The 25,983-nt window shown below is 33.6% G+C and overlaps 1 protein-coding gene across 1 annotated transcript; it reads left to right on the top strand.

Annotated features, from left to right (window-relative positions):
• Positions 1–663: 663 nt before the first annotated feature.
• Positions 664–24,044, top strand: LOC123529109 (uncharacterized). Its single transcript, XM_045309316.2, has 6 exons — positions 664–957; positions 3,750–3,822; positions 4,621–4,722; positions 11,082–11,169; positions 13,529–13,693; positions 14,168–24,044. The coding sequence occupies exons 1-6, from the start codon at positions 860–862 to the stop codon at positions 15,238–15,240; spliced, it is 1,599 nt and encodes a 532-aa protein (XP_045165251.1). The 5' UTR covers positions 664–859; the 3' UTR covers positions 15,241–24,044.
• Positions 24,045–25,983: the final 1,939 nt, after the last annotated feature.

Below are 25,983 nucleotides of genomic sequence, written 5' to 3'. Positions count from 1 at the left end.
AATCGGTAGGCCACTTGCTTTGAACGCGAGAGGTCCCGGGTTCGAGCCCTGGAATCACTGCACATTTTTCTTATCTTTGACATTCGAACACGTTGTCTGATTGGTCAAAATAAAAATAGCAATACTGGAAATCCAAAATATACAGAAGACGTATGTGAATGGGTCGTTCTCAGATCTTCGTTTAAAAGATCAAGTACTTAAGTCAGATTGGGTTAAAATAAAATCATAAATGAAACCACTATCGTGCAGACAAGAAACTGTTGACGCACGCACAATAGAAAGCCTGGCCCTTTAAGGGGCAATAACTCTAGAAGCCATAATGTAAATTCTGGTATCAAATACTATGCAGTGTTTGTATCTTTTTACATCACATATTACAAATAAATCAAACCAAAAAGAGAAGACATTTAAGCTGGACCTACATTGAATATATATTTGAAAAGAGCGATCCAGTATTTTGATGGTTCCCGAGAAGAAAGAATTTGAATGCTGCTTGGTGCATAATGTGACTCATCTCTGATATATACATGTATACATACAATGTATAGATTCGTTAATAGATGGACCGCTCAATCAATAAACAGACGTGCGCTCCTGGTGCTGTATGGTATAGGCTTTTTCATTATCGACCCTAGTTTTATTTTTAGACTAGAGTATACAACTCCATGCTTTCATACGCGTGACTAGTGTAGACCTATAATTAAATGTCAGTTCAGACAGTTGTTTAGAAAAAAGCTGCACGTGAGCCAAAGCGTGTACGGTAATAAATGCTTAAGAAGTGAACTGATTTGTTTAGAATTGTCATTTCAATATTGGGACTGCAATGATAACATAGTGAAAATTGGAAATTGTATTCAATATGAATTCTGAAATAACAGTGATGGAATTCGAGGATAATTCAGTGAAACTGCCAGAGAGGCCGACCACAGCACCCCAGATACTGGTACCGGACGAGCGGTTCGTTAAAATTATATTACTTTTATTGAAACTTAATTGCACATGGAACACTTCATGACTTTGAGTAAGTACAGTATAGCTCTGACCACTGTAGTCCACTGCAAACAGGAAATAGCCCATGGCAAATTGTCGTAGCCAACAGGCCAATTAATGTGAATTATAACGTCTGTGCACGTGCATCGTGTGAACAACTGGTCCAACAGTGGAGTCAAAAATCTGCAGCCATGTCGTGCCTTATCGTTGAAAGCGCAGTTGAGAATAAAGATAGATGCTCTGAAAAAATAAAACATAAATCTAAAAGAATAAATAAATGAGCCGCGCCACGAGAAAACCAACATAGTGCGTTTGCGACCAGCATGGATCCAGACCAGCCTGCGCATCCGCACAGTCTGGTCAGGATCCATGCTGGTCGCTAACAGTTTCTCAAATTGCAATAGGCTTTGAAAGCGAACAGCATGGATCCTTACCAGACTGCATGGATGCGCAGGCTGGTCTAGATCCATGCTGGTCGCAAATGCACTATGTTGGTTTTCTTGTGGCGTGGCTTAAATAAACGATCCTAAGGAATAAAGAAGTGGTAGTAACTTTTTCAGAAACAGTTTTTATTTTGACATTTACAGTTTTTATGGGAATTTACCCTCTCCAGTCAATGTACCTCTCCAGTCAATGAGCCAAAATGATATATGCCCTTTTCTCGTTATTCCGAGCCCCTAAGCCGTTTTTTCAGTGCTGGTCAGTAGAAGATTTAAGTTTCAAAAGAGTTTTTGCTATAGTTTGGTACTCCAACATCTAAACTTATAAAATCCCCATGAAGAAAAATTCTAAGGATTTTTGTAAATGAATAATCTAGGTTTTCACATGATGACCCTAACCCTCTGAAACAGCCAAATTCTTTCTGGTTAAAACCGAGACTTGCAATCATTTGTACTAGCTCTGAAACATTAAGGCTTTTTTGAAAAAGTTCTTTGTTAAAATTAAGAACAGATATATTATTGTGTTAGTGGACAAAAAAGTTTTAAAATAAGTGCTTTCTGTTTTCTGTAAGAAGGTTATATATTACCCCAATGATTTTAGATTTATAAGCAAATTTTGTGCCAAAATTTTCTGTTGTGTATATTTCTATTTTAATGCAAGTAATTCTATTTTCTTTTTACTTTTGTTTATCTGTCATATGATTTTTTACAACATACATAAAATTTAGAAACAGGAAATACCTGCAAGTGCAAATTTTCCAAAGGCTCGGTTCAATGAGAAGGCTCGGAATTACGAGAAAGAGGCATACATATAATGTCTACAGTTTAGTAAATGACAATAGTATGTTTTGTGACAGTGTTTACTGTTATAACTTTTGTCTGTCGCTGTCCTGTTAAACTTAGAGGGATGACAACTAAATATCAGATCTATCATAAAATAAGTCATCCTGATAAGCCAAATTATGTCAGTAAGGCTAGAGTGGATGTTGTTGGAGAAGGTGTGTTTAAGCAGTGATTGTTTATAATTATGTGCTCAAGAAAAATTTCTCTTGGGTAGGTTGGGGTGTGGGGGAGGGGAGCACAACCTGCATGAAGTTGTTGCAATGAATAAAAGGATTTTAGAGGTCACTGTTGCAGTTAGAAATATCAGATCAATGGCTCAATCAAGTTGAGGCTGAGGGAGTTGTGTAGGTACAGGTGAGTAATACGCTGTACATAGGCTTGCGTTCTATCCCTCCCATATTATTTAACCCTTACCCTGCTAAATATCTATAATGAACTTGTCCACCTTTCAGTTTGGACAGTACCATTAATGGTGCTTAACAAAAAGATACTGACTGAATAGCAAACAGTGCAGATCATGATCAGACTGCATGGCAGAATCAATTGTGTCCAGCATGGTAAGGGTTAAAATGAGGAACAAAATAATGTCACTGTGGAGAGTTTGGTGGGTTATCCTAAAAAACTGACTTCTTTTACTGGGAGAAACTTGGAAGGACCTAAAGCATTGATTCACTAACGTATTGACAATAAACCTTCTCCTTTATTGTTATAAATAGCATAAAGTTTACAATAACATCAATGAAACTTTCGCTGATATTGGACCATCAGCTTTTTACAATTCTTTTTCACCTTTACTAACAAGTTGGCATGCACCCCATATTTAGAACACTTGAAAGAGGCTTTTACTTCAGTCAGAAGATAGATAGACTCAAGAACTATTTGCGGTTGATGATCGTTATCATGCTGATTATCATCATAGCAGTCAGAATGTTTAAGAAATAGTAATAATCCCAAACACTGATATGTCGTTGAATAAAATCATTGTTTGGAGTTTAGATGCAAATTGATTTACATGAAAATTGAACAGCATAATTTATTAAACGTGTATTATAATTACACTGCAAAGCAATTCTTAGAGGTGCAACACTTTCAGACAGTTCAGTGCCTTTAAAAACACCATTTTCAGAACAGTCAGATATTCTCATTTTGATACATTTGTGATAATGTCCCAGTGCTGGAATTTCACATAGCCTAAGGTTTTACATCTATTTTTCAGCATTTGTTTATTTTTATTTCCTTACAAATGGCATTATTAAAGGGGGACAACTTTTTGCAATATATTTTAAGTATCCAGTCCTGCAGGACATTATGGTAAACGTGTACTGGACAGGTAGAATATTGGTAAAAAATGATGTTAACCAAATATTTCTGTGATTTGATGATATTCTCCTTAACCTTAAGAAACTTGGTTTCATAAATGAATAGTCCGGCACTGATCTGTCATTTTCTTAACTGCTAAGTGTTTGTCTGTTTCAGATCACTCAACTTTTCCACTTCACCTGGAGATGAGTTTGATCTTGCATTTGTGAAGAAACCAAAAACTATCAGGGTAAGTTGTTACTCTCACTGGAGGGAGAAGGTAGCATAATTGTTTTTAACTTGTCAGACCCTGTATCATTCTGAAGCTTATGATGCACTTAATAACATAGTACTGTAGTTTAATTTGTTGTGCAGTCTTTTAATTGATCTATTATGTCCACTGTGATTCAGGTAATTAATGTGTAGTTAAATGTCAGAGTGCACATGATAGATAAAATCAGAAGCTTTTTATCTGCCATATTTTTTCTCACATTGTTATAAAAAGCAATAAAATTTTATCATACAGTCATGTACTCTGACCTTTGCACTTTGAACGATTTTTTTAAATTTCTTTTTTCAAAATTATTCTACTTTAGTGCTTTTAGATATAAGTAATTTAGATATTATTTTGATAAAATGAAGGACTTTTTTTAGGCTATATGCTATCTTCCTCTTTGTCATTGCAGTGAATTAGAGTCATCTCGGCTCTCTTGCTCAAATTACGAATTAGAAAATTATGAAACTGAACCGAATTTTGATTTTTTAGTACAGATTTGAAATATATATATTTGAATCTAATTTTGAATCACTTTTGAAACCTGATCTTGGTGTCAGTTGGGATGCGGCCCAGTAAGGGTTCAGCCTATGACTAGTATGAGCTCTTGACAATTAAGTTCACACCCCTTTATTTTTTTCACCCCATGATAAAATGCTTTTGAACTTTTTTGGAAATTAAGTTGATGAGAAATCCTCAAACAGAATCTGATGTGTCTTTGCACACACTTTACTCAGTTTCTAAACACATTTGGAATGATTTTTTTTTTTACAGGACCCCATGTCACACAGAATAATAGAAAAAAGGCGTAGAGACCGGATGAACAACTGTTTGGCAGATTTAAGTAGACTGATACCTACAAACTACTTAAAACAGGTACTCTTTCTGTCATGCTGAAACATCTTTTATCACAGTACTAACACTGATTTGGAAACATTAATTCTAACTTTACATTTGGTTGTTTTTAATACACAGCTGAGAATTAGGCCATGTATAAAAGTCATTTATGGGTTTATTTTGTTACCTGGCTTTCTTATTTGATTGGCTTCAGTGATTCCTGAGCTGTCATTTATGTCAAAGCCAGTGACAGAATGTCTATACTAGAAAGTGGAGTTAAATACTGTCATTTAAAAAGTATCACAAATACTGTGAAATCTGGGCACGAAATTTTGTAGATTTGGCAAAAAATGGAAAAGTGATGCGGAATAATGGGAATCTTACATGTGCATTGGGATTGAATTTTGTGGATTGACTTGACCATGAAATCCATGAGAATAAGTTCCACACAAATATGATTTCACAGTTATGAATAATTTAATTTAGTTGCTTGGAAGCCACATCTTTGAAATTTAATGCAGCAGGATAGTGTTCTTCTTGGCACACCTGCAGCTTTTGAAAATGTTGTAGCATCATATATAGAAAAAGAGCCATATTAAATTAATGATTGGAGAAAAAAATGAATGGAAGTAAATACAATTATTCTATTGGCTAAATTCAATTCAGTTATCACAAAAAAAAAATAAAATTGGTCTGAAATTTATTTCACAGAAACGCTTAAATGAAAAGGTATTTGTTGACAGTCCAGTTATTGGAACTGTCTTTGCAGACTATCCTTTTTCATGTTTCTGTAGAGTTTGTACTCTTATTTAAAGACTTTGATTCATAAGTATCACTATGGATATAAAACTGGCAAAACTAGAGAAAAATTATTTGTCAAGTTGGATTATTTGAACATACATGGCCTAATCGCGACTGGCAGAATTGAAACTGGTTGTAACACTGCGCATTAGCTGTAAAATCATTATATTTGTTCCCTATTAAGATTTTTAGCTATTGTCTGCCTCCTCAAAAAGTTTGGTTGATGGACATAATAAGAAAAATAGAGAGAAGCCTGCTATCTTTTGCAGTTCTTTTAAATGTAATGAAGCAGTTTTATTTCAATATCATTTTTAGACAAACCTAGGCTAGTAATTGTGAAGATTTCAGAGACTTACAAATGAAAACTGTCTTCTCAAAAAGTAATTTTGGTCCTAGCATATGATTTAATTAAAGAACAGGTCCCATTCTGGCTGGAATTTTTTAGCAAAACTTACAGGAAAATTAGTTTGATTTTTAAGACCTGATTAGAAACTTATAAAAAAAACAATTGCTGGTAAATTGTTAAATCCCATAGCATGGAAATGCCTTTACACATTTAATCTAACTTAAGGATTGTGTACGTATTCCACAAATTATAATGATTTTACAGTCTTACATGTATAGCAGATATAATCCACAGTGCTTGCTATATGCACATTATGAGCAAAATTGAACTTTTAAAAGTACCTGCTTCATGTAACTGAAAAAGAAAGAAAATGAAACATTTAAAGAAATTTTTATGACATGTGAAAAAAGATGTTCACAGGTACATTGAAAGGGTGGTTAAGTTGAAGAGTTGTATTGTGCTTCTTCGCTTTGCTCTTGATACTACCTTACAACTAAAATAGGTGTATCCGTTATTCTTTGCCTAGTACATAATACAACTGTCTACCTTTACACCCTTTTATGTTATTATCTGCTTTAATTCAAGTATTTTCAAAATAATTTTGAAAACCTTTTTTTTTCTCATTTTGGTCAATATGATATTGTTTAATGATGTTTAACTAGATATACTTGAATTATAACAGGTACAAGAATAAAATGGAATGCCAAAATGACAAGTCTTAAACTAGACTGTTTTGCATTTTTTCTAATTAAAGATGCTGCTAGAATGTTTTAAATCCATGAATTATGGTGTATATATGTAAGAAATATTAAGCTTATTTAAGATAGTAGGATACCTTTGATTAATTTTATCAATTTTATTTTGAAATTAGCGAGTCTTTGCAAACAGGTTGCAAGCAAAACAAAAAAATTAAAAACTGTTTTAGACACTTCTTAAGAATATAAATGAGTTGTTATTTGTCTGGTTTCTTGTAGAACAAATCGGACAGTTGTCCAAGGTCTGAAATGATAAATATTGGATATAAATATTTGGCTCTCATTTCCTTAGCAGAATATTTGTCTGTATATGCGAAGGTATCTTAAATACTACTTTAAATGGCCCATGTTAACAGTAAAAAGTGACTTTTCTTCAGCAGTTACATATAGTAACCTTTCAGTAATTTTACTGTGAGAATTTTGTATTTGGGTCATCATGATAGCAGCATCTCTGATCATACAAAATGACAATGTAGCCGCACACTTCCTACGAGAGAGGTGACAACATTTTGTAAATTGGCAAATTTTTTCACATTAAAACTTCTTTGTATAACTGATTGCTACTAAGTGGATAAATGGTTTTACAGTTTAGAACGCACCATTCTGTTCTAGATAAAGTTACTTTTGAAGTAAAACACATTTAATGTAATATAAGATTGCTTTGAATTAACAATTATGTATGTATCAAAAAAGCATGATAATGCCAAAGTACATGATGTCAGCCTCTCGGAAGAATAGTCTATGACAGGTTAATTTACTTTTGATAGAAGCAAGCACATCAGGTGTTAACTCACGGTGTAATATGCCAAGTTATTTATGCACTTCAGTGGAGTGTTTGTGCACTTCAGTGGAGTGTTTTTTCTCTGTAGTTAACTCACGGTGTAATATGCCAAGTTATTTGTGCACTTCAATGGAGTGTTTTTTCTATCTAGTTAACTTCTGGGGAAATATTCAAAGTTATAATTGCACTTTAGTGGACTATTTTCTCTCTGTAGTAAACTTCTGGTGTAGTATGCCAATTAAGTTATGGCACTTTGAGTTTTTTCTATTCAATTTTGCTAGTTAAAGGTTCCATTTTGTGATGCCAGTTTGTTAAGTGAAGGTAGTTATTCGTTTTTATTTACGTGTTTCCTGGCCAGTCCTCCACAATACACTGAAAATATTGTGTTACTGCTGTTTCATTGGAAATGAAATTTAAATTTGAATTTAAATTTCACTGCTTGGACCCATCCCTCCATGCAGTCTGATCAAGATCTACACTGTTCGCCATTCAGTCAGTATCTTTTTGGCCAAATTATGTCCCCTTTTGGACTTAAAAAATTCTGGTTAAAGTTTTGCGTGCAAGTACATACAGCTATTACTAAAAGGCATATAAATTTGAAACTTATTTTTTCTTTTTCTAGATCAATTACCTACCTCACTGGGTCAAGTCCCATAACTCTGACATGTATTTTGGCCAAATTATGCCCCCTTTTGGACTTAGAAAATCCTGGTTAAAGTTTTACATGCAAGTTACTATTGCAAATTATGCCCCCTTTTGGACTTACCGGTACAAAATTCTGGTTAAAGTTTTGCGTGCAAGTACATACAGCTATTACCAAAAGGCATATAGCTTTGAAACTTATTTATTCTTTTTCTAGGTCAATTACCAACCTCACTGGATCAAGTTCCATAACTCTTAACATGTATTTTGAGCAAATTATGCCCCCTTTTGGATTTAGAAAATTCTGGTTAAAGTTTACATGCAAGTTACTATCTCCAAAACTAATGCAGATATTGAATTGAAACTTAACATGTTTCTTCGGGGTTATAAAACTAGTTGATAGCATCAAGTCCCATAACTCTGATATGCATTTTGGTCAAATTATGTCCCCTTTCGATCTTAGAACTCTTTTGATATTTAACGTTTTGGGTAATAATTTCCTGCTTCTGTGACAATATTTCGAATAGTCGAGCTTGGCTGTCTTATGGACAGCTCTTGTTATCTGTGAGACAAATTGTATCCTATTTCTTGAATTTAAAGAGGTAAATTAGTGGAAATTCATTCAGAATATCAAATGGAAATAACTCGGGTCAATTTTCTCCCAATAATTATTTCTCTCTAATATGAAGCTTTACAATTTGTTTTGCAATGGAAATTTTAGATTTGAATTACCAATTGGATTATTGTCTGTGAATGAAACAATAACGAATTCAGGCATTCAAGCCATGTGAGTTTTATTTTGTTCTTGAGGAGACTGTTCATAAGCGTGATTCTTAATATATTGATCATGTGACACACATGGTGTGACATGTGACTGCATCTATAGCACGCCATGCAATCCTATTCTCTTGTAAATTGTAAACTTATTGGTGTAATCCCTGTCACATATATTGCCATGAAACTATTACCTAGTGTTAAAGAACCGCTGAATAGGTGATTCTTTGATGATTACTCATAAAAAAAACAATGAGTGTTTGTTGACTGGGGTTAACAAGGATTGATGTAAATTCTTGTCACATGTTTTGACATGATTTTCTAGCAGATCTGATCTTACAAGCTGGCTGAAATTTTTTTTTAGAATTTAGATATGACAAACAATTGGAATTCTTAGATGAAGGCAGTTCAGCACGTTTGGAACAAAATTTTTTCTACGATGTAGAATTTGATTTAAAACTCTGTTGTTGTTTTTTAAATTTCAGAATATACTTAGAAAATTTGGCATATAAAAAAGATAGGGTTTTGTGTTTGATTTTTTGCTAGTTTGTACCTCTGACACACATAAATTTACTCACTGGTTGCCATTTAAATTCAAAGAACAATTTTCATTTCCGTATAATAAGTCCAGGTTTTATTTTACATTTATCCAGATAAATCATTTTATGCCATTACATGTGATTTATCAGACATGCAGAACTACCTTAAGCCAGACTTTACCTCTAAAAATGTCACTAACAAATCTGTTTCATTTTTACATGTTGAAGTAATTACCCCACCCACTATTTTTCAATGGAGAAACATACTTAAATCTGCAAAAGACTTTCTTTTGTTAAGATTTTAAAAAAATTTTGCTGCTTTAATGACATAAATATGTTTCAAAACAGAAAGAAAAAAGTTGGGATCACTGTGCATCTTTAAAGAGAAACCTGTAAAACTGGTGAATTCTGATATTTTTAGTTCTTTTTGTCTAAAGTGATACTTCCTAGATGTAAAGTGCTATGATGAAAACTTTTATTTCACTCGCAGCTTTATTATATATATCAGTAAGTTAATTATATAAGGACCAAACCTGTTCTTTGAAATTACCAACCCCTACCCTATCAGATTAAGGCAAACTCTGGCCAAATATAAGGGTACAATTTTATTTTTGCATCAATTAGAATTGTAGTTTGGTTAAATAGTACATTATTAGCCATATTTTAATGACTTAGCATTCATTTTTGGCACAAATTTTGTCAGAAAGAAATACTCAAAAGAAACATTTTTCTAATTGGCCAATATCCTGAAAAAAGTGTCCATTTTCATTCTGATTATTTATTTGATTATCAGAGAGTCAGACTAATGTCAGTCTTAAGAAATTGTTTTGAGTTCTTGGTAGTTGTATAGGAATATTAAGGCATGTTACATTTTAACGTTTAGACTTGAATAGCTAGCCTGGCTGGAAGCTTGGAAGATTTGTTTTAGTTTTATGTATTCTTGTTGCATTGTGATTAGTTGACTCCATAGTAAGTTTGTTCTAACTTGACATTTTACACCAAAGTTAACACATGATGTGATCAACCCTATGTCAAAAGTAGATGTACCTGTTATGTTCATGTTTTTCACAGATGCCCTGAAATGTTCGGTTCACATTCAGAACAATTCAAATTGATTTTTTTTTTTACTTTTTGTTATGTACAAAAGGTTTAGAAATCATACTTTCAAATTTCAATATTTTCTGTTTCATAGATCAATCTTTTTTAAAAAGTGATAAGATGTAGGTAAAAAGTCTATATGATTTCTGAATTTTTTGTCTGTTTTTCTTCACAATTTGTTCCTTGTTTTTACTGCCATGACCCCTAATCATCATATATATACTTCAGCTAGCTTATAGTCGCAGGTACTTTAAATACGCAAAAAATATCACATGGGCCTTCACCGATATGCTTGGGTTTGTAAAATATATTCTGCCATCGGATAATCTGGTATAATCTTCTTTTCATCAGATCTCATCAACGGATTTAATTTTTGTTTATACAGGATAGAGTGTTATTTTTCTTCTGTTTCAATGTTGAGCTAACACTTTAACACTTCTTTATTTCTTATACTAACATTAATATATAGCACGTTATAATTTGCTGATATTAAATTTTAAAAAATGTTCGAGTTCTGGTATGTAGTTAAAGTAGATTACTGTTTTATTTATCATTAATTAAAGAACTATTATTAAGTTGCTTGTAACCATTTTGTAAATAACAATTTAGAATGCTGACAAAGAGTTTAATCTTCATCTTTACGTTTGGCCTTTACTTTGCAGGGTCAAGGTCGGATCGAGAAAACAGAGATTATTGAGATGGCCATAAGGCACATCAAAAATCTGACAAACATTGCCAATAAACAGGGAGGTAAGTCAATACTTTCAACTAATAAGTATATAAGTGAAAAGTTGCAGTTGAGTAATAAACAAGGAGGTAAGTGAAAAGTTGCCACTAATAACCAGAGGTATGTGAATAGTAGCCATTAATAAACAGTGAGGTAAGTAGATGGTTACTTCTAATAAACAAGGAAGTATGTAGATAGTTGCTGCTAATAAACTAGGAGATAAGTGAAAAGTTGCCACTAATAACCAGAGGTATGTGAATAGTAGCCATTAATAAACAGTGGAGTAAGTAGATGGTTACTTCTAATAAACAAGGAAGTATGTAGATAGTTGCTGCTAATAAACAAGGAGGTAAGTGAAAAGTTGCCACTAATAACCAGAGGTATGTGAATAGTAGCCATTAATAAACAGTAGGGATGGGAACGAATATTCGAATATTCGAATATTCGGAAACCGGTCGAATATTCGAATATGAAAACCAAATTCGAATATTCGTAAATTATTGTATATTTTTGCTCAAAATAAGTATCATTGATTTTGGGCAATATGAGCATGCTAATTCTACAGAATAAAACCATGTCATGTTTGTTTAACGAGTATCAAAAGATGTCCAATTAACAAGAAAATAGCAATGCATAATTGGCAGGGGCCATCGTTACGGATTAACAGTTTGCAACAGGCGTCAATGTGTCAGATTCATGTCAAAAGATGTCCAATTAACAAGAAAATTGCAATACATAATTACCTGGGGTCATCGCTACGGATTAACAGTTTGTATTAGGCGTAAATGTGATATCTTTATATCGTTTGTTCATTTTTATTGGCGCCTGTTTTATGTAACAAGCTGTAGAATTTTTTTTTTCGGAAACAATACCAAACTTGTAGATATTGCCGATCTTTTCGCAATATTTTGTACGACGTTTCAGAGCATCCGCAGAATCGGTTTTCATCCGCAATCGGCCGTATTCGAATTAACTTTTGAAATACTTTATAATAAAATCAAGATAACATATGACTGATGCATAAGTTCATGTTGAAGTTTGCCTTACTTGCTTTTTACACGACGATTAAAAATTTTCAAGATGGCGGCGGTAATACAACAGCGCGTCACGTGTTTAAATGGGGCGACCTGCTATTTTTAGATAAAATTGCGACGGTCTAAATTATAATCGTTTTGATTTTTTGTATTATTTTGAAACTAAAACACTAAATTAGTTAAATATGTTCATGATTATACTGACAGAATCGTGAAATAAAATGCTAGGATCGGCGGGTTTTGCTAATCAGGATCGGGTTACCCGAAGCAAACATTTTTTGGCCTTATTACGTACGATGATCCACGCTGTAAACAAATGAATACGTTGTGTATATGCCAATCACTTAATAAGAATTGAAAGCTTCCATTAAAACAAACCGAATATTCGAATATATTCGAATATGGCAAACCGAATATTCGAATATTGATTTCAGTATTCGTTCCCATCCCTAATAAACAGTGAGGTAAGTAGATGGTTACTTCTAATAAACAAGGAAGTATGTAGATAGTTGCTGCTAATAAACTAGAAGATAAGTGAAAAGTTGCCACTAATAAACAAGGAGGTAAGAGGATAATTGCCTCTTATAATCAATGAGGTAAGTAGATAGTTGCCGCTTATCAACAAGGAGGTAATAGTTGCCTTTAATAAACAATGAGATAGATGGATGGTTGCTGCTAATCAATAAGGGAGTAAGTAAAAAGTTGCTGCTACTAAACAAGAAGATAAGTGAAAAGTTGCCACTAATAAACAAGGAGGTAAAAGAATACTTTTAATTAACACTGAGGTAAGTAGATGGTTGCTGCTTATAAACAAGGAGGTAAGGGAATAGTTGCTGCTAATACACAAGGAGGTAAGTGAATAATTGCCACTAATAAACAATAATGTAAGTAATTGTAAGTAGATGGTTTCCTTGCATTAAACAAAGAAGTAAGTAAATGATAGCCAGCCAATAAGCAATGAAATACCGGTAAGTAATTTTTTTCCTCACAATATATGAGGAGGTAAGAAAATGCTTGCACGCCAGTATATAGGAGGTGAGTAAATGCTTTCCTGTCATTATATAGGAGGTTAGTAATTGCTTGCTTACCATTATATAGAAGGTAAGTAAATGCTTGCTTGCCATTATATAGGAGGTAAGTAAATGCTTTCCTGTCAGTATATAGGAGATAAGTAAATGCCAGTTATGTTACCATTGTTACTGTTTTTCTTAAGTTACTCAAACTAGCAAATGTTTACAAAATGAAACTGAAAGTAATCTTGGCAAAAATATGAGTTGGAGCATTGCTAAGTTGTTAATAGTCAAAAAAGAACTATAAATGATCTGAAATATCTCATTGTTTTTTAAAGGGTTAAAATCAAGCCTACCTGACCGCTTTTTGGGGTTCAAAGAATGCCAGGATGAGGTGATGAGGTTCTTAGTTGAAGTGGAGGGCTGGGACGCCCACGATCAACTCTGCAGCAGGATGATGTCACACCTAGAACAAGCGGGCGAGAAATTTCGGATAATGAATGGTAACACAATGTCATTCATTTTAACTGTTTGTTCATTGTAGTTTATATTTTGTATAACCTAATCTGTGTGACTGAATTATCAAAGTTTCAAACAAAGATCATTTAACCTGTTCGCAATTCCATTATTAACCTTTACCCTGCTAAATTTCTAAAATGGACTGGTCTGTCATTCAATATAGGCAGTACCATTTATTATTCAAAGGGGTGTTCTCTGAAAATTTACTGACAGAATTCTTAATTTACTGACAGAGTTCTTGGTGATGATTTGTCAGCTTGAGTTGATATTTGGTGTGTATGTTTGTATTTACTTATGGCTGCTATCCAGCAATTCTTTTGAAAATCAGATTTGTATGCCAAGAGTTATTGCCCTTTAATTAATTAAAAACTGCAATTTTCGACCTTAACGCAGCCTTATGAAGTTTGTATTTTTTTAAAAGGCCAAAACAGATAGATTATCCAATTCTTTTATTGTAGATGAGTCATTGAGTCAGGCAGCGAAAGAGGAGCAGTATCGACATGTTGAGGAAGATATCCACTCGGTGCACAGTGCTCAACCCATTGTTCTTGAACCTGGAGGTACAAGCCCGCCAGTGCAGCATTATCCAAATCTGCCACAAAATCCTGCCCAGATTAATACACTGCAACAACCTGCACCTCAAAGTGAAAATACAGGTTCCCAGAGCTCGTTCCCGAGTTTCGAATCTTTTGCCAGTGCACAACAAATTACACAGGAACATTTGAAAAGAGATAAGCACCTCTGGACATTACTTGCGAGCAAATACAACTCCAAAAATGTTGAAGATTCAGGTCTTTCTACTGGCCCAGGTTCAAATGTCTCAAATGTGACTGACTCAAGTATGAAATACTCTGTCCAAGGAAGTGGCTTATATAAAATCCCACTAGAGCCAGTTTCTACGCTGAATAATTCTACTAGTCAAACAAGTATGGACACAGGGTCTGATAGAAATGACAGTAGTGTATATAAGTTCAAGCATAATATCACAAAGAGGTTTTCTGAGGAAACCACTCCGAAGATAATAAGTCCAAGTGATTCATCATCCATAAGCTCCAGAGAAAATCAAAAGAGATGCGAGAAGATGAAGCGTAAGTTCCGCCATGTTCGCTCAAGGTGTCCAAGCAGCATCTCGTCTCAGTACCCAAATTCAGACAGTTCCAATAATAACAGCTCTAATGGAGAATCAAGTGGTACAGGGGACGAGATGAAACCCTCTTTGTACTTACCAGGATTTGTATTACATCCGGCGGGAACACATTACATACCATTGTCAATCCATCCATCAAATGTTGGATATGACTTTTTTGCAAAAGCAACGCAAGAAGGGCCTAGGGTGTTTCATCCAATCAGCATTCCGGTGAACTTCAGTGGACCATTGATATACATGAAAAGCATAGGAACTGATATTAAGGGAAATGAATCAGGGGTGCAGAGTTTGTCTTCAGAAGGTAGCGATAGTAGATGTCCATCTGGTTGTCCGTCAGAGAACAGTCCGAACCCAGAGCCAGAAACAGTGAAAAGTAGTACATAAGATAACATAGCTATGTAAAGACTAAAAATGCTTTATAGAATGTGTAGTACCAGTATATAATAGTGTGTTATTCAAAGAACAAAGTATTTGTAATAGCTCAATATATTCTATTTAATAGATGTTTTGATATGAATTAATATTCATCACATATGTTACATACTATTTCATTACATACCATAAATACATTTTCATCACATATGTTACATACTATTTCATCACATACTGTAAATACATTTTCATCATATATAATAAATATATTACACATATATTCTTGTATGTCATCACATGGATACGTATATATTCATCATGCATGTTACATACATGTTCATGCAGATATTAGCTGTATGTTTAAAGATATCCAATGCACATTTTTTTTATTTAAATAGTTTTGTTTTTAGATACTAAGTTTAAATGTACAATGTCGGCTTCAAATGAATTTAACTTTACTAAATATATAGACTGTTTGTAGAGCTAAATTCACAGTTAAATGTGTAACAGTCATTTGTTAAAAAAACTTCCAGTTTTTTGTTCATGTACACACTATACTATGCTTGGTTATACAGGTGCTAGGTGTGTACCATTTTAAATATAACTTACAGTATTGTTTAATACACAAACGTGTTAATTTTATGTTACATAGATACCATGAAGTAATTGTTCATATTTTCAAAATATTAATTTGGGTCTAATATTTGTTTAACACATGGAGGTAGTTGTGATTTTACCTTGATATGGTGCTAATATATATTTGTACACCATAGCATTTCATTAGATAGTGTTGTTTTGAAAACAAAAGGTGCTCCATGTGGTTCTGGGGCTATTCTGTGTATGAAAAGAATTGGAACCACTGTCATATACTTTTATTAACGTAAAACGCAACTAATAAGGTTTGAACACTTGGTTCTGCTGTAACTCTGTGATTCCACCAGGTAGTTTTGATTCCATACCTCATATTTTTATTTTGATGTAAATGAGATGTGACTCCAAAATATTTTGTCCTGTTTGGCACCATATAACCTGTACTGTGTTAGTGCGTCGTAAAAACCCATCTGGAAAAAAAGGCAAAATTTATTAACAGATATAGAACATTGACTTTATTTTGAAATGTCACTATTATTGGAAAACAGGGTTCCCACGCTATCCGGGAAAAGAGGAAAAGTCCATGAATTTCAAAAATTGACTCCCGGCCGTGAAAATACTGGGAATTTGGCGAGAGTACGTGAAAATGCCGGGAATTATCCAGTTTCGCTAAGGGAAGTAATTCATGATTCAAAATGGCGGACATGGATTTCCTTTTTCGGAAATACTGATGTTTTTGTGGTTGGTCAACCTATATAGGTAGCTATGCTTGAATATTTAAACAGTAATTCTAGGCATTCAGTCATTTTTGTGTCGATTTTTAAGAAGCCCTGTGAAATTCCGATTTTTTTTGAGAATAATTGTGAAAATCGTGATTTATAGTTCAGTGATCAAACATCAACTTGACTGAAAATAATTTAATTGCTAGAATTGTATCAAAGATATATAAATCATGTAGATGGCACCAGAGCTGTAGTTATTATGAAGGAGTTGATTAAGTCTTCACAACATGCTAGACAAGAAATAATTCATAGTTTCCTTGAGAAACAAAAGCTTGAGGACAGTAAGGAAACAAAATGAAAAAAAGAAAATTTGCAGAGCCTGTATTTATTAAGTAGAAACTTTTAAGCAATATCGGGCCATCATGGCCCTCTTGTTCTTATATTTTCACACTGAATCAAGAAACATTGACGGGAACGTACAACCCTATATGTCGTACGTCCTTGAAAATCGCAACAAGGTCCTGGAAAAGTCCTTAAATTTCATAGAGGTAAAAGTGTGGGAACCCTGGGAAAAACTATTTTCTGTTTCTGTTGTGCTACGTTGTTTGTGTTTGAAGAATAATAATTTGTATAAGTTGTTAAAATATTTTTGAAAGGATTAGTACCTCATTGTTTTTGCCCTTAACTGTACTTAATATTTGACTAGGGGTTAAAATTATGTTAGCATTACCTGAATGGCAGTTTAAAGAATGCTTACAAGGACAAAGTTGTTACATTGTTTAAGATAGTTCTGCATGTTGGAAACATTAGAAATGATGGCTTAACCTCATTTATCCATAATTGTAGAATACCTCCTGGACATGGCATATGGAAACAAAAGTCATTATATGAGTTAATGGCAACCTGTGAGTAAATTTATGAAAATGGCAATCTTTGCTATCATTCTAAAGACAAAATATGATATTAAAATCTTAAACACGTTAAATTATTACAGATAATACCTTAAAATCAAGCAGGAACTGCGCAAGTCACTTTGTGGGAAAATATCTCAAAAAAACAAGCACATGGACCTATACATTTTATTTCACCATATTATAGACCATATATTTATATACGACTGAGAAGTTTCATTAAAATCTACATGGTAGAAAATTTTCTGTTTGCGAAAAATAAATTTTCATGAAAACTTATGTGACATCCTATTTTTTCAAATCTGTCTACCAAAAAATCAAGCACATACGACCCTATGTTTTAAGTATATTCTAGTGTTTAATCAAATTCTACATTGTTGAAGGAAACTACCTTAATTAGCCCATCTTCAGCACTTACTGCGAAATCTTTTTATTTCATTGGCAGGATATTTTGTGTGTTTGACCTAAATGGGTAATTAGTGGGGATATGAATACCTGGATTTCAATTTTGGAAGATATAATGAGTAGGAGTTTTACTTGCTTTGGGACATAATTTTTAGGACATACTCTACACAAACTATGAAAATTGGTCCTCCGTGAAAATTAGTCCTCAGTGAAAACTAGTTCTCCATGAAAATTAGTCCTCCGTGAAAATAAGTTCTCCATGAAAATTATAGTAATATATAGTAATGAAATTTTCTCTTGTTCAGTCAGAGGTGTTTGCCTGATTATTTATTTAAGGGTATCTCTTCATAGTTGGAAACTAGGTGTTTTTAATTTGAAACCAGTTGCATTTGAAGTGTTAAGAGGAAATGAATAATTTAGTGTTTATATCCAGTGTGTGAAATTAAATTAGATAAAACATTACTAACGCAGAAAGAGATTATAGTTTATCATTTTATATTTACTACTTAGCCAAATCGGACTTTGACACATATCGTGTACTCTAGAAATGAGTATACACACTATTAAAGCTAAAAGATAGGTACACTATTCAATTCTGAAATCCATTTGTTTCAGTTTTCCTGTAGAATGAGTTTAATGATGCATGCTTAAAAAAATCCAATGTTTCATCATTTGTAACAATTTTACAACATGTCATGCCTAATCATGGTGGTATTAAGTGCAGAGTATACAAAAAGGTAGGACAAAATAGTACACAAGAAATAGCATCATTTTTCATTTGTTTTTGTTTTGTAATTTTTGGAAAATTTGGTAATGATTATGTTTTTAGCTAACCTTAATTTGTTCAGGGTGAGCTGTCGGTATAGGTGGATGGTCAGTTGCGCTTTGTCAACATTTTTAATTAAACATCCTTTCTTCTGAAACTACTAGTACAATTCAGATTTACACAGAACATAGTCTGTAGTTTGCAGCCATGGATTGCTCTAAGGTTTGTTCAAATGATACTTCTTAAGATACCGCCAGAGTTTAGAAATGAAGAAATTCAAAGTCTTGAAGCAGTTTCTTATGAACCAATTAAGAGACTAAACTTGATATGTAACACCTTTGGTTGGACCTTGATCAAGTGTGATCAATTGGTTATGCATTTATGCATCAATTGGTTATGCATTTTTGGGTAGTCACAGAACATAGAAAATACTTTGAATAACTTTGAATGAACTGGTTTCTGTTTGTTCTCCAAACTTGATCAGAAGAAAACTCAAATGGTCAAGGTCCTCTTCAGTTGAGCAACTAAGGTCCATCTGGGCCACTTGTAATTGGTTGATTTATTGCCTGTAACATTTAGGATTTAATTGTGGTTATAACAGTAACTTTAATAACCTCAGTATTTTGAAATATTGAGGAATGACTGTATTGTGAAATCTAGATTGTAACAGAGAATTTACTGCTTTTCCCGTAGCCGAGAATTTACCGTTTTTCCCATAGCGGGGAATTTACCGCTTTTCCCAGAGCAGAGAATTTACCGCTTTTCCCATAGCGGGGAATTGACTGCTTTTCCCAGAGCAGAGAATTTACCGCTTTTCCCAGAGAAGAGAATTTACCGCTTTTCCCGTAGCAGAGAATTTACCGCTTTTCCAAGGTTAGGATATTCTAAATCATGATAAAGCTAAACTGAGTTACAGTTATGTTATATATAGTTGTTATTGCCAATAGGTTATACAGTTTTGTGATATTATTATGTTTGTTTGCATTATTGTTGTTATTGTTGCTGTTGTTAAATGAATAAAAAAAACTATAAAAAACAAAAAACTTGTAAATTTATTTGAGATTGAGAGTGATAGTGTGACTGAAGTTATTCTGGAACTTAATGATTGAAGACTTCATTAAAGTATTACTCAAACAAAATATATATCTACCTTATTGAAAAGAAATGAATGTGATAATGGTATATATATTTATTAATGTGTTGTAAAGTATTGTTTGCCAGATAAATTAGCAAAACAGTGGATATATAAACATGGCGCATTTAAGTTGTTTTTATGGTATACAGTTGAACTTCATTCACTCAAAATCAACGGGACCAGACCGGGGCCAGTAAAATTTGTTCAATTATATGGATTTTTCCAGGACCCGACAGCGAGTTCGAACAAAGGGAGTGTTCAAGTTATCAAAGTTGGGGTGAATGAAATTCAAGTTGAAGTGAATGAAATTCAACTGTATATCATTAAAAAGATTTAACTGTTATTTCTGTCATTCTAAAGTGACTGGGATTAAGAGAATAGTAGTAAAAAGAATTTTAGTGGTTTTTAAGTTAGGTAATGTGAATGTTTTAAAGGATTTTTAACTTTTAGATGTAGTAGTTTGAATGTTTTAGAAATGTACAAAATACTAAGGAGGTGTAAGTTTTTATACTGTTAAAGATTTGTGATAAGATTTTTTTTTGAAGTTTTAAGACAAGTTTTGTTATTGACAGGGAGCTATTAAAGGTCCAATACTAAGGAAAGTAAACATTTTATTTCTTTTTAAAAAGCACAGAAACTAATTCATTTTATTGGAAAATGAAAGTTGGTATGTAGAAATTCGAAATAAATCGCAGTATATGTACAATTATTTTTCTATGAAGTATGAAGAAAGTTAAAAAGACCTGGGGGGGTCATTCTGTCGATTCATTGAAATTTCAACATAATACACATACATTTCTTTGACTTCCAAAGACCTTCTGTAAATTTTGACCTGCCATTCTTCATTATTTAGTGTCTTGCAGAAGTCTATGCACTGGCAATGAAAAAAATTGCCAACTCACTTTCCCTGAGTAATGGACCTTTAAGTACTACTCTTTGCAGCTGAAAACAACTTGGTAAGCTATTGAAATAGCAGCTGCTTTCCATCTTCTACAAATAGACTGGTGGGGTTTTGAAGTATGTATATGTGTTAGATTTTATGGCATGTGCTATTTTGCTGTTGATCTATTTGCTCAAGTAATTATATAAAGGCTGTCTTTATATTTCATGGAAAAAGGAAATGCATTGTTTTATTAAGTGTAGAACATACTTTACTAAGTACTTCTTTCTGTTTCCAGTTATGTAGTATATTTATGTACATATCCTGTTTACAAAATTGTGAAATGACAAACACTTACCAAAGAATGCCAACTTTTGAAGTAGAATGGAAACTCTATATCTCAAACTTGCTAATCTTAAAATTATGTTTTTTTAAAGACATTATCAAACCCAGTCCTGTAACATGTGCACAAATTATCATGCACAAAATATCATTCTTGGTTATCATAAGGTAAAACGCTTAATCCTTTTGAATTCGGTATACCAAGTTTTAACTGTATTTTGTCTAGAAAAAAAGTTTAGCTTTAAGCATTTCATCTGTTAAGGCATTCTTAAATTTAAAACAACATTTCAAATGAATATGTTTTTGCATATATTAATTGTGATGTCATCTTGATTAACTGCACATAATAACATGATATATTCCCAATGTTACACATAGATCAAAATGACTTGGAGCAAAATGTTGTTTAAATAAGTGCGAAAGAAATTTTGAACAAGAAATCTTTATCGAAATCCTCTTAGATTTCATATCAACCACAACACAAGAAAAGGGACTATTTTTTTGCCCCCCGAAGGGAGGCATATAGTTTTTGAACAATCTGTTAGTCTGTCGGTCTGTCCGCAATTTTCGTGTCCGGTCCATATCTTTGTCATCCATGGATGGATTTTCAAATAACTTGGCGTGAATGTGTACCTCAGTAAGACGACGTGTCGCGCGCAAGACCCAGGTCCGTAGCTCAAAGGTCAAGGTCACACTTAGACGTTAAATGTCATTTTTCATGATCATGATCAACAATTAGGTAAAATTTGCCGTCTTATCGGTAAAATTATCCCCCTTGAAATCACCTGGCAGTGCGATATCGATTTTTATCTGATTGATATTTTCCAACAGAAACAAAGAAGGAAAAAAAGTTTAAACAAATATTGTTTTAATTAGAATGAACACACAATATTTATTATCCTATTGAAGTGTTCGTCATTCTTTTCTCTTTACAAAGATATAAAAAATTATTTATCTAAAATGAAGAATTAATGCTTCCCTTGGCGATTAAAAAACATCACTATCAGTCTCTGTTTACGGCATATAGTTACTGAATAAAATAAGCAAAAACCCGTGATACGTATCTTATTCTTTTCCCTGTAGCCACTTTATTCATATATTGAGAATATTTATTATCCTATTGAAGTATTCTACAGACAATAAACTTTTTATATATTTTTTTATTTTGAAATTATTTTATTGTCTTTTTGCTTCCCTAGACGTTTAAAAGTTGGTTATTTTTGTATTATTTCTTTATTTGCCGTGTTCGTGGTATTTCCGGATGCGTGCGGAAACGCAGGAACCCGCTCGAAGTTTAGCTGCCGATGATACAGAAAATATTATTGTTACAACATAGTATTAAGTGATAATAATAGTGCGGGAATAATTTCAGTTATATTAAGGTGAACCATAGTTTTTGGGAATTACAAGCTTACCGCAAAATAAATGTTACAGAGAAAGATGCTGACGTATCATGTTAATAAATAAAAAAAAAATAAGACATGATGCACGTTGCAACTATATATATTTCTTTCTAAACCACTGTCTCGTATTTTAAAGATTCGTTTAATTATACTTATATATACCCCTTAGTTTAAGTTTTAACCATAAATATGCTATAAAGAATTTATATAATGCAACATTTGAGTAAATTGTTTTCGGAGCCCCTGAAACAGCCATATTAAAGCGCTTTTCGATAGTTGTTTAATACCAATTAACAGCTTTTTGCAAGTTTATTGCTTATCAACACCTTTTTATTAGGGGATTAGGGACGATCAGGTCTTTTTATTACACAGATAATAATCTTCTCGGTGACTGCGTAAGAGCATTTTGAAAATTGTAACATGTTTAATGAACGAGACTTAAATACACAATAAATATATTGTTTCATTTTCATGTACAAATGTTGTTAGATACATAAGATAATGGGACAGTGATTGAGTATTTACTTGTATTTGATTAACAGTATTTTTTTCCTGAATACAGGTTAATTGTTCGATATTAAAGTATAGATATATAGAACACGTGGTAAATGTTCGCCTAAGAGTGAAAATATTATAGTATAGAAGTTTTTTGACAACATTGTGAAAAATTGTCGTTTATTAATTTATTAGTTTATTCAAAGAAGTATATTTGTGATCGGCACCTCCCGTGATACGATAAGCGGAGATAGCCGAACCATAACGATCTAAAAAATATCTGGTAGTGATCGATATTTAGCTAGACGGTCGAAGGGAGACAACAAGGTATAGCGATGATCTCAATAAACAAGGAAAGATAATAGAATCGATTTTTGCCCAATTCTTCAGTATGAGTGCATTCGTGTCCGGTCCATATCTTTGTCATCCATGGATCGATTTTCAAATAACTTTGCATGAATGTGTACCACAGTAAGATGACGTGTCACGCGCAAGACCCAGGTCCGTAGCTCAAAGGTCAAGGTCACACTTAGACGTTAAAGGTCATATTTCATGATAGAGCATTGATGGGTGTGTCCGGTCCATATCTTTGTCATTCATGCATGGATTTTAAAATTATTGGGCATGAATGTGTACAACAGTAAGACGACATGTCGCGCGCAAGACCCAGGTCCGTAGGTCAAAGGTCCTAAACTCTAACATCGGCCATAACTATTCATTCAAAGTGCCATCGGGTGCATGTGTCATCCTATGGAGACAGCTCTTGTTTATTTGCTGTGTTTGCTTTAATCATTGTGCCATAAAGTGATAAGTTTAAATTTAGTATTGATTCTGTTATTTCAGAAAGATGTCACCTTACGATTTTTGTCATTTCTATAAAAAAAAGTCATAGAAGTATGAAATCCACCAAGATTATCATCTTCTCCATAGTTATGATTAATGGTAATTAATTTCAGTATAATGGCATGCTCTCTGTTTGAAGTATTTTTAAACCTTCATTCATTTTGTTGTACGTAAGTTAGCTAACGGGATTTTATTGACCGTTACGTTTGTTTACAGAAAGAAACTTTCTGCCATAACAAGAATATTTACATTGTTGCATCAATAATATTGTTAATTTACATCATAGCTGTTATGAATAAAATATATTTTGTTGACAAAGTGTACATTTCTTGTTTGGTTATTTTTGGCGAGCCCGCTTGCAGTGAGCTCGATATAGTTGTCACTGTTGGCGGGTCGGTGTATGTGCGTGTGTGCGTCAGTCCGACTTTGTCTGGACCATAACTTTGACATTGTCAGGATTTGATGGTGGACGGTGCGAGGCGTTACCAACGGTTAGGGAGGTAGTGTGCACCGCCTGACTATGGCTAATCTTTACCTTGGAAACTAGCACTTAATTGTTTCCCTATATATTTTCGTGCGTGTATTTTTTAGCTCACCTGTCACAAAGTGACAAGGTGAGCTTTTGTGATCGTGCGGTGTCCGTCGTCCGTCGTCCGTCCGTGCGTCCGTAAACTTTTGCTTGTGACCACTCTAGAGGTCACATTTTTTGTGGGATCTTTATGAAAGTTGGTCAGAATGTTCATCTTGATGATATCTAGGTCAAGTTCGAAACTGGGTCACGTCCCTTCAAAAACTAGGTCAGTAGGTCTAAAAATAGAAAAACCTTGTGACCTCTCTAGAGGCCATATATTTCACAAGATCTTCATGAAAATTGGTCAGAATGTTCACCTTGATGATATCTAGGTCAAATTCGAAACTGGGTCACATGCCATCAAAAACTAGGTCAGTAGGTCTAAAAATAGAAAAACATTGTGACCTCTCTAGAGGCCATATATTTCACAAGATCTTCATGAAAATTGGTCAGAATGTTCACCTTGATGATATCTAGGTCAAATTCGAAACTGGGTCACATGCCATCAAAAACTAGGTCAGTAGGTCTAAAAATAGAAAAACCTTGTGACCTCTCTAGAGGCCATATATTTCACAAGATCTTTATGAAAATTTGTCAGAACGTTCACCTTGATGATATCTAGGTCAAGTTCGAAACTGGGTCACGTGCCTTCAAAAACTAGGTCAGTGGGTCAAATAATAGAAAAACCTTGTGACCTCTCTAAAGGCCATATTTTTTATGGGATCTGTATGAAAGTTGGTCTGAATGTTCATCTTGATGATATCTAGGTCAGTTTCGAAACTGGGTCACGTGCGTTCAAAAACTAGGTCAGTAGGTCTTAAAATAGAAAAACCTTGTGACCTCTCTAGAGGCCATATATTTCATGAGATCTTCATGAAAATTGGTCAGAATGTTCACCTTGATGATATCTAGTTCAGGTTCGAAAGTGGGTCACGTGCCTTCAAAAACTAGGTCAGTAGGTCAAATAATAGAAAAATCTTGTGACCTCTCTAGAGGCCATATTTTTCATGGGATCTATATGAAAGTTGGTCTGAATGTTCATCTTGATGATATCTAGGTCAGGTTCGAAAGTGGTTCACGTGCCTTCAAAAACTAGGTCAGTAGGTCAAATAATAGAAAAACCTTATGACCACTCTAAAGGCCATATTTTTCATGGGATCTGTATGAAAGTTGGTCTGAATGTTCATCTTGATGATATCTAGGTCAAGTTCGAAACAGGGTCATGTGCGGTCAAAAACTAGGTCAGTAGGTCTAAAAATAGAAAAACCTTGTGACCTCTCTAGAGGCCATACTTGTGAATGGATCTCCATAAAAATTGGTCAGAATGTTCATCTTGATGATATCTAGGTCAAGTTTGAAAGTGGGTTACGTGCCCACAAAAAGTAGGTCAGTAGGTCAAATAATGAAGAAACCTTGTGACCTCTCTAGAGGCCATATTTTTCATGGGATCTGTATGAAAGTCGGTCTGAATGTTGATCTTGATGATATATAGGTCAGGTTTGAAACTGGTCAACTGCGATCAAAAACTAGTCAGTAGGTCTTGAAATAGAAAAACCTTGTGACCTCTCTAGAGGCCATACCCTTGAATGGATCTTCATGAAAATTGGTCAGAATGTTCACCTTGATGATATCTAGGTCAAGTTTGAAATGGGTCACGTGCCTTAGAAAACTAGGTCAGTAGGTCAGATAAT

Source organism: Mercenaria mercenaria, chromosome 13, assembly GCF_021730395.1.
Source record: "Mercenaria mercenaria strain notata chromosome 13, MADL_Memer_1, whole genome shotgun sequence".
Classification (NCBI taxonomy): domain Eukaryota; kingdom Metazoa; phylum Mollusca; class Bivalvia; order Venerida; family Veneridae; genus Mercenaria; species Mercenaria mercenaria.
Note: the sequence above shows the minus strand (reverse complement) of the source record. Positions and strands in the feature narration are given on the sequence as shown.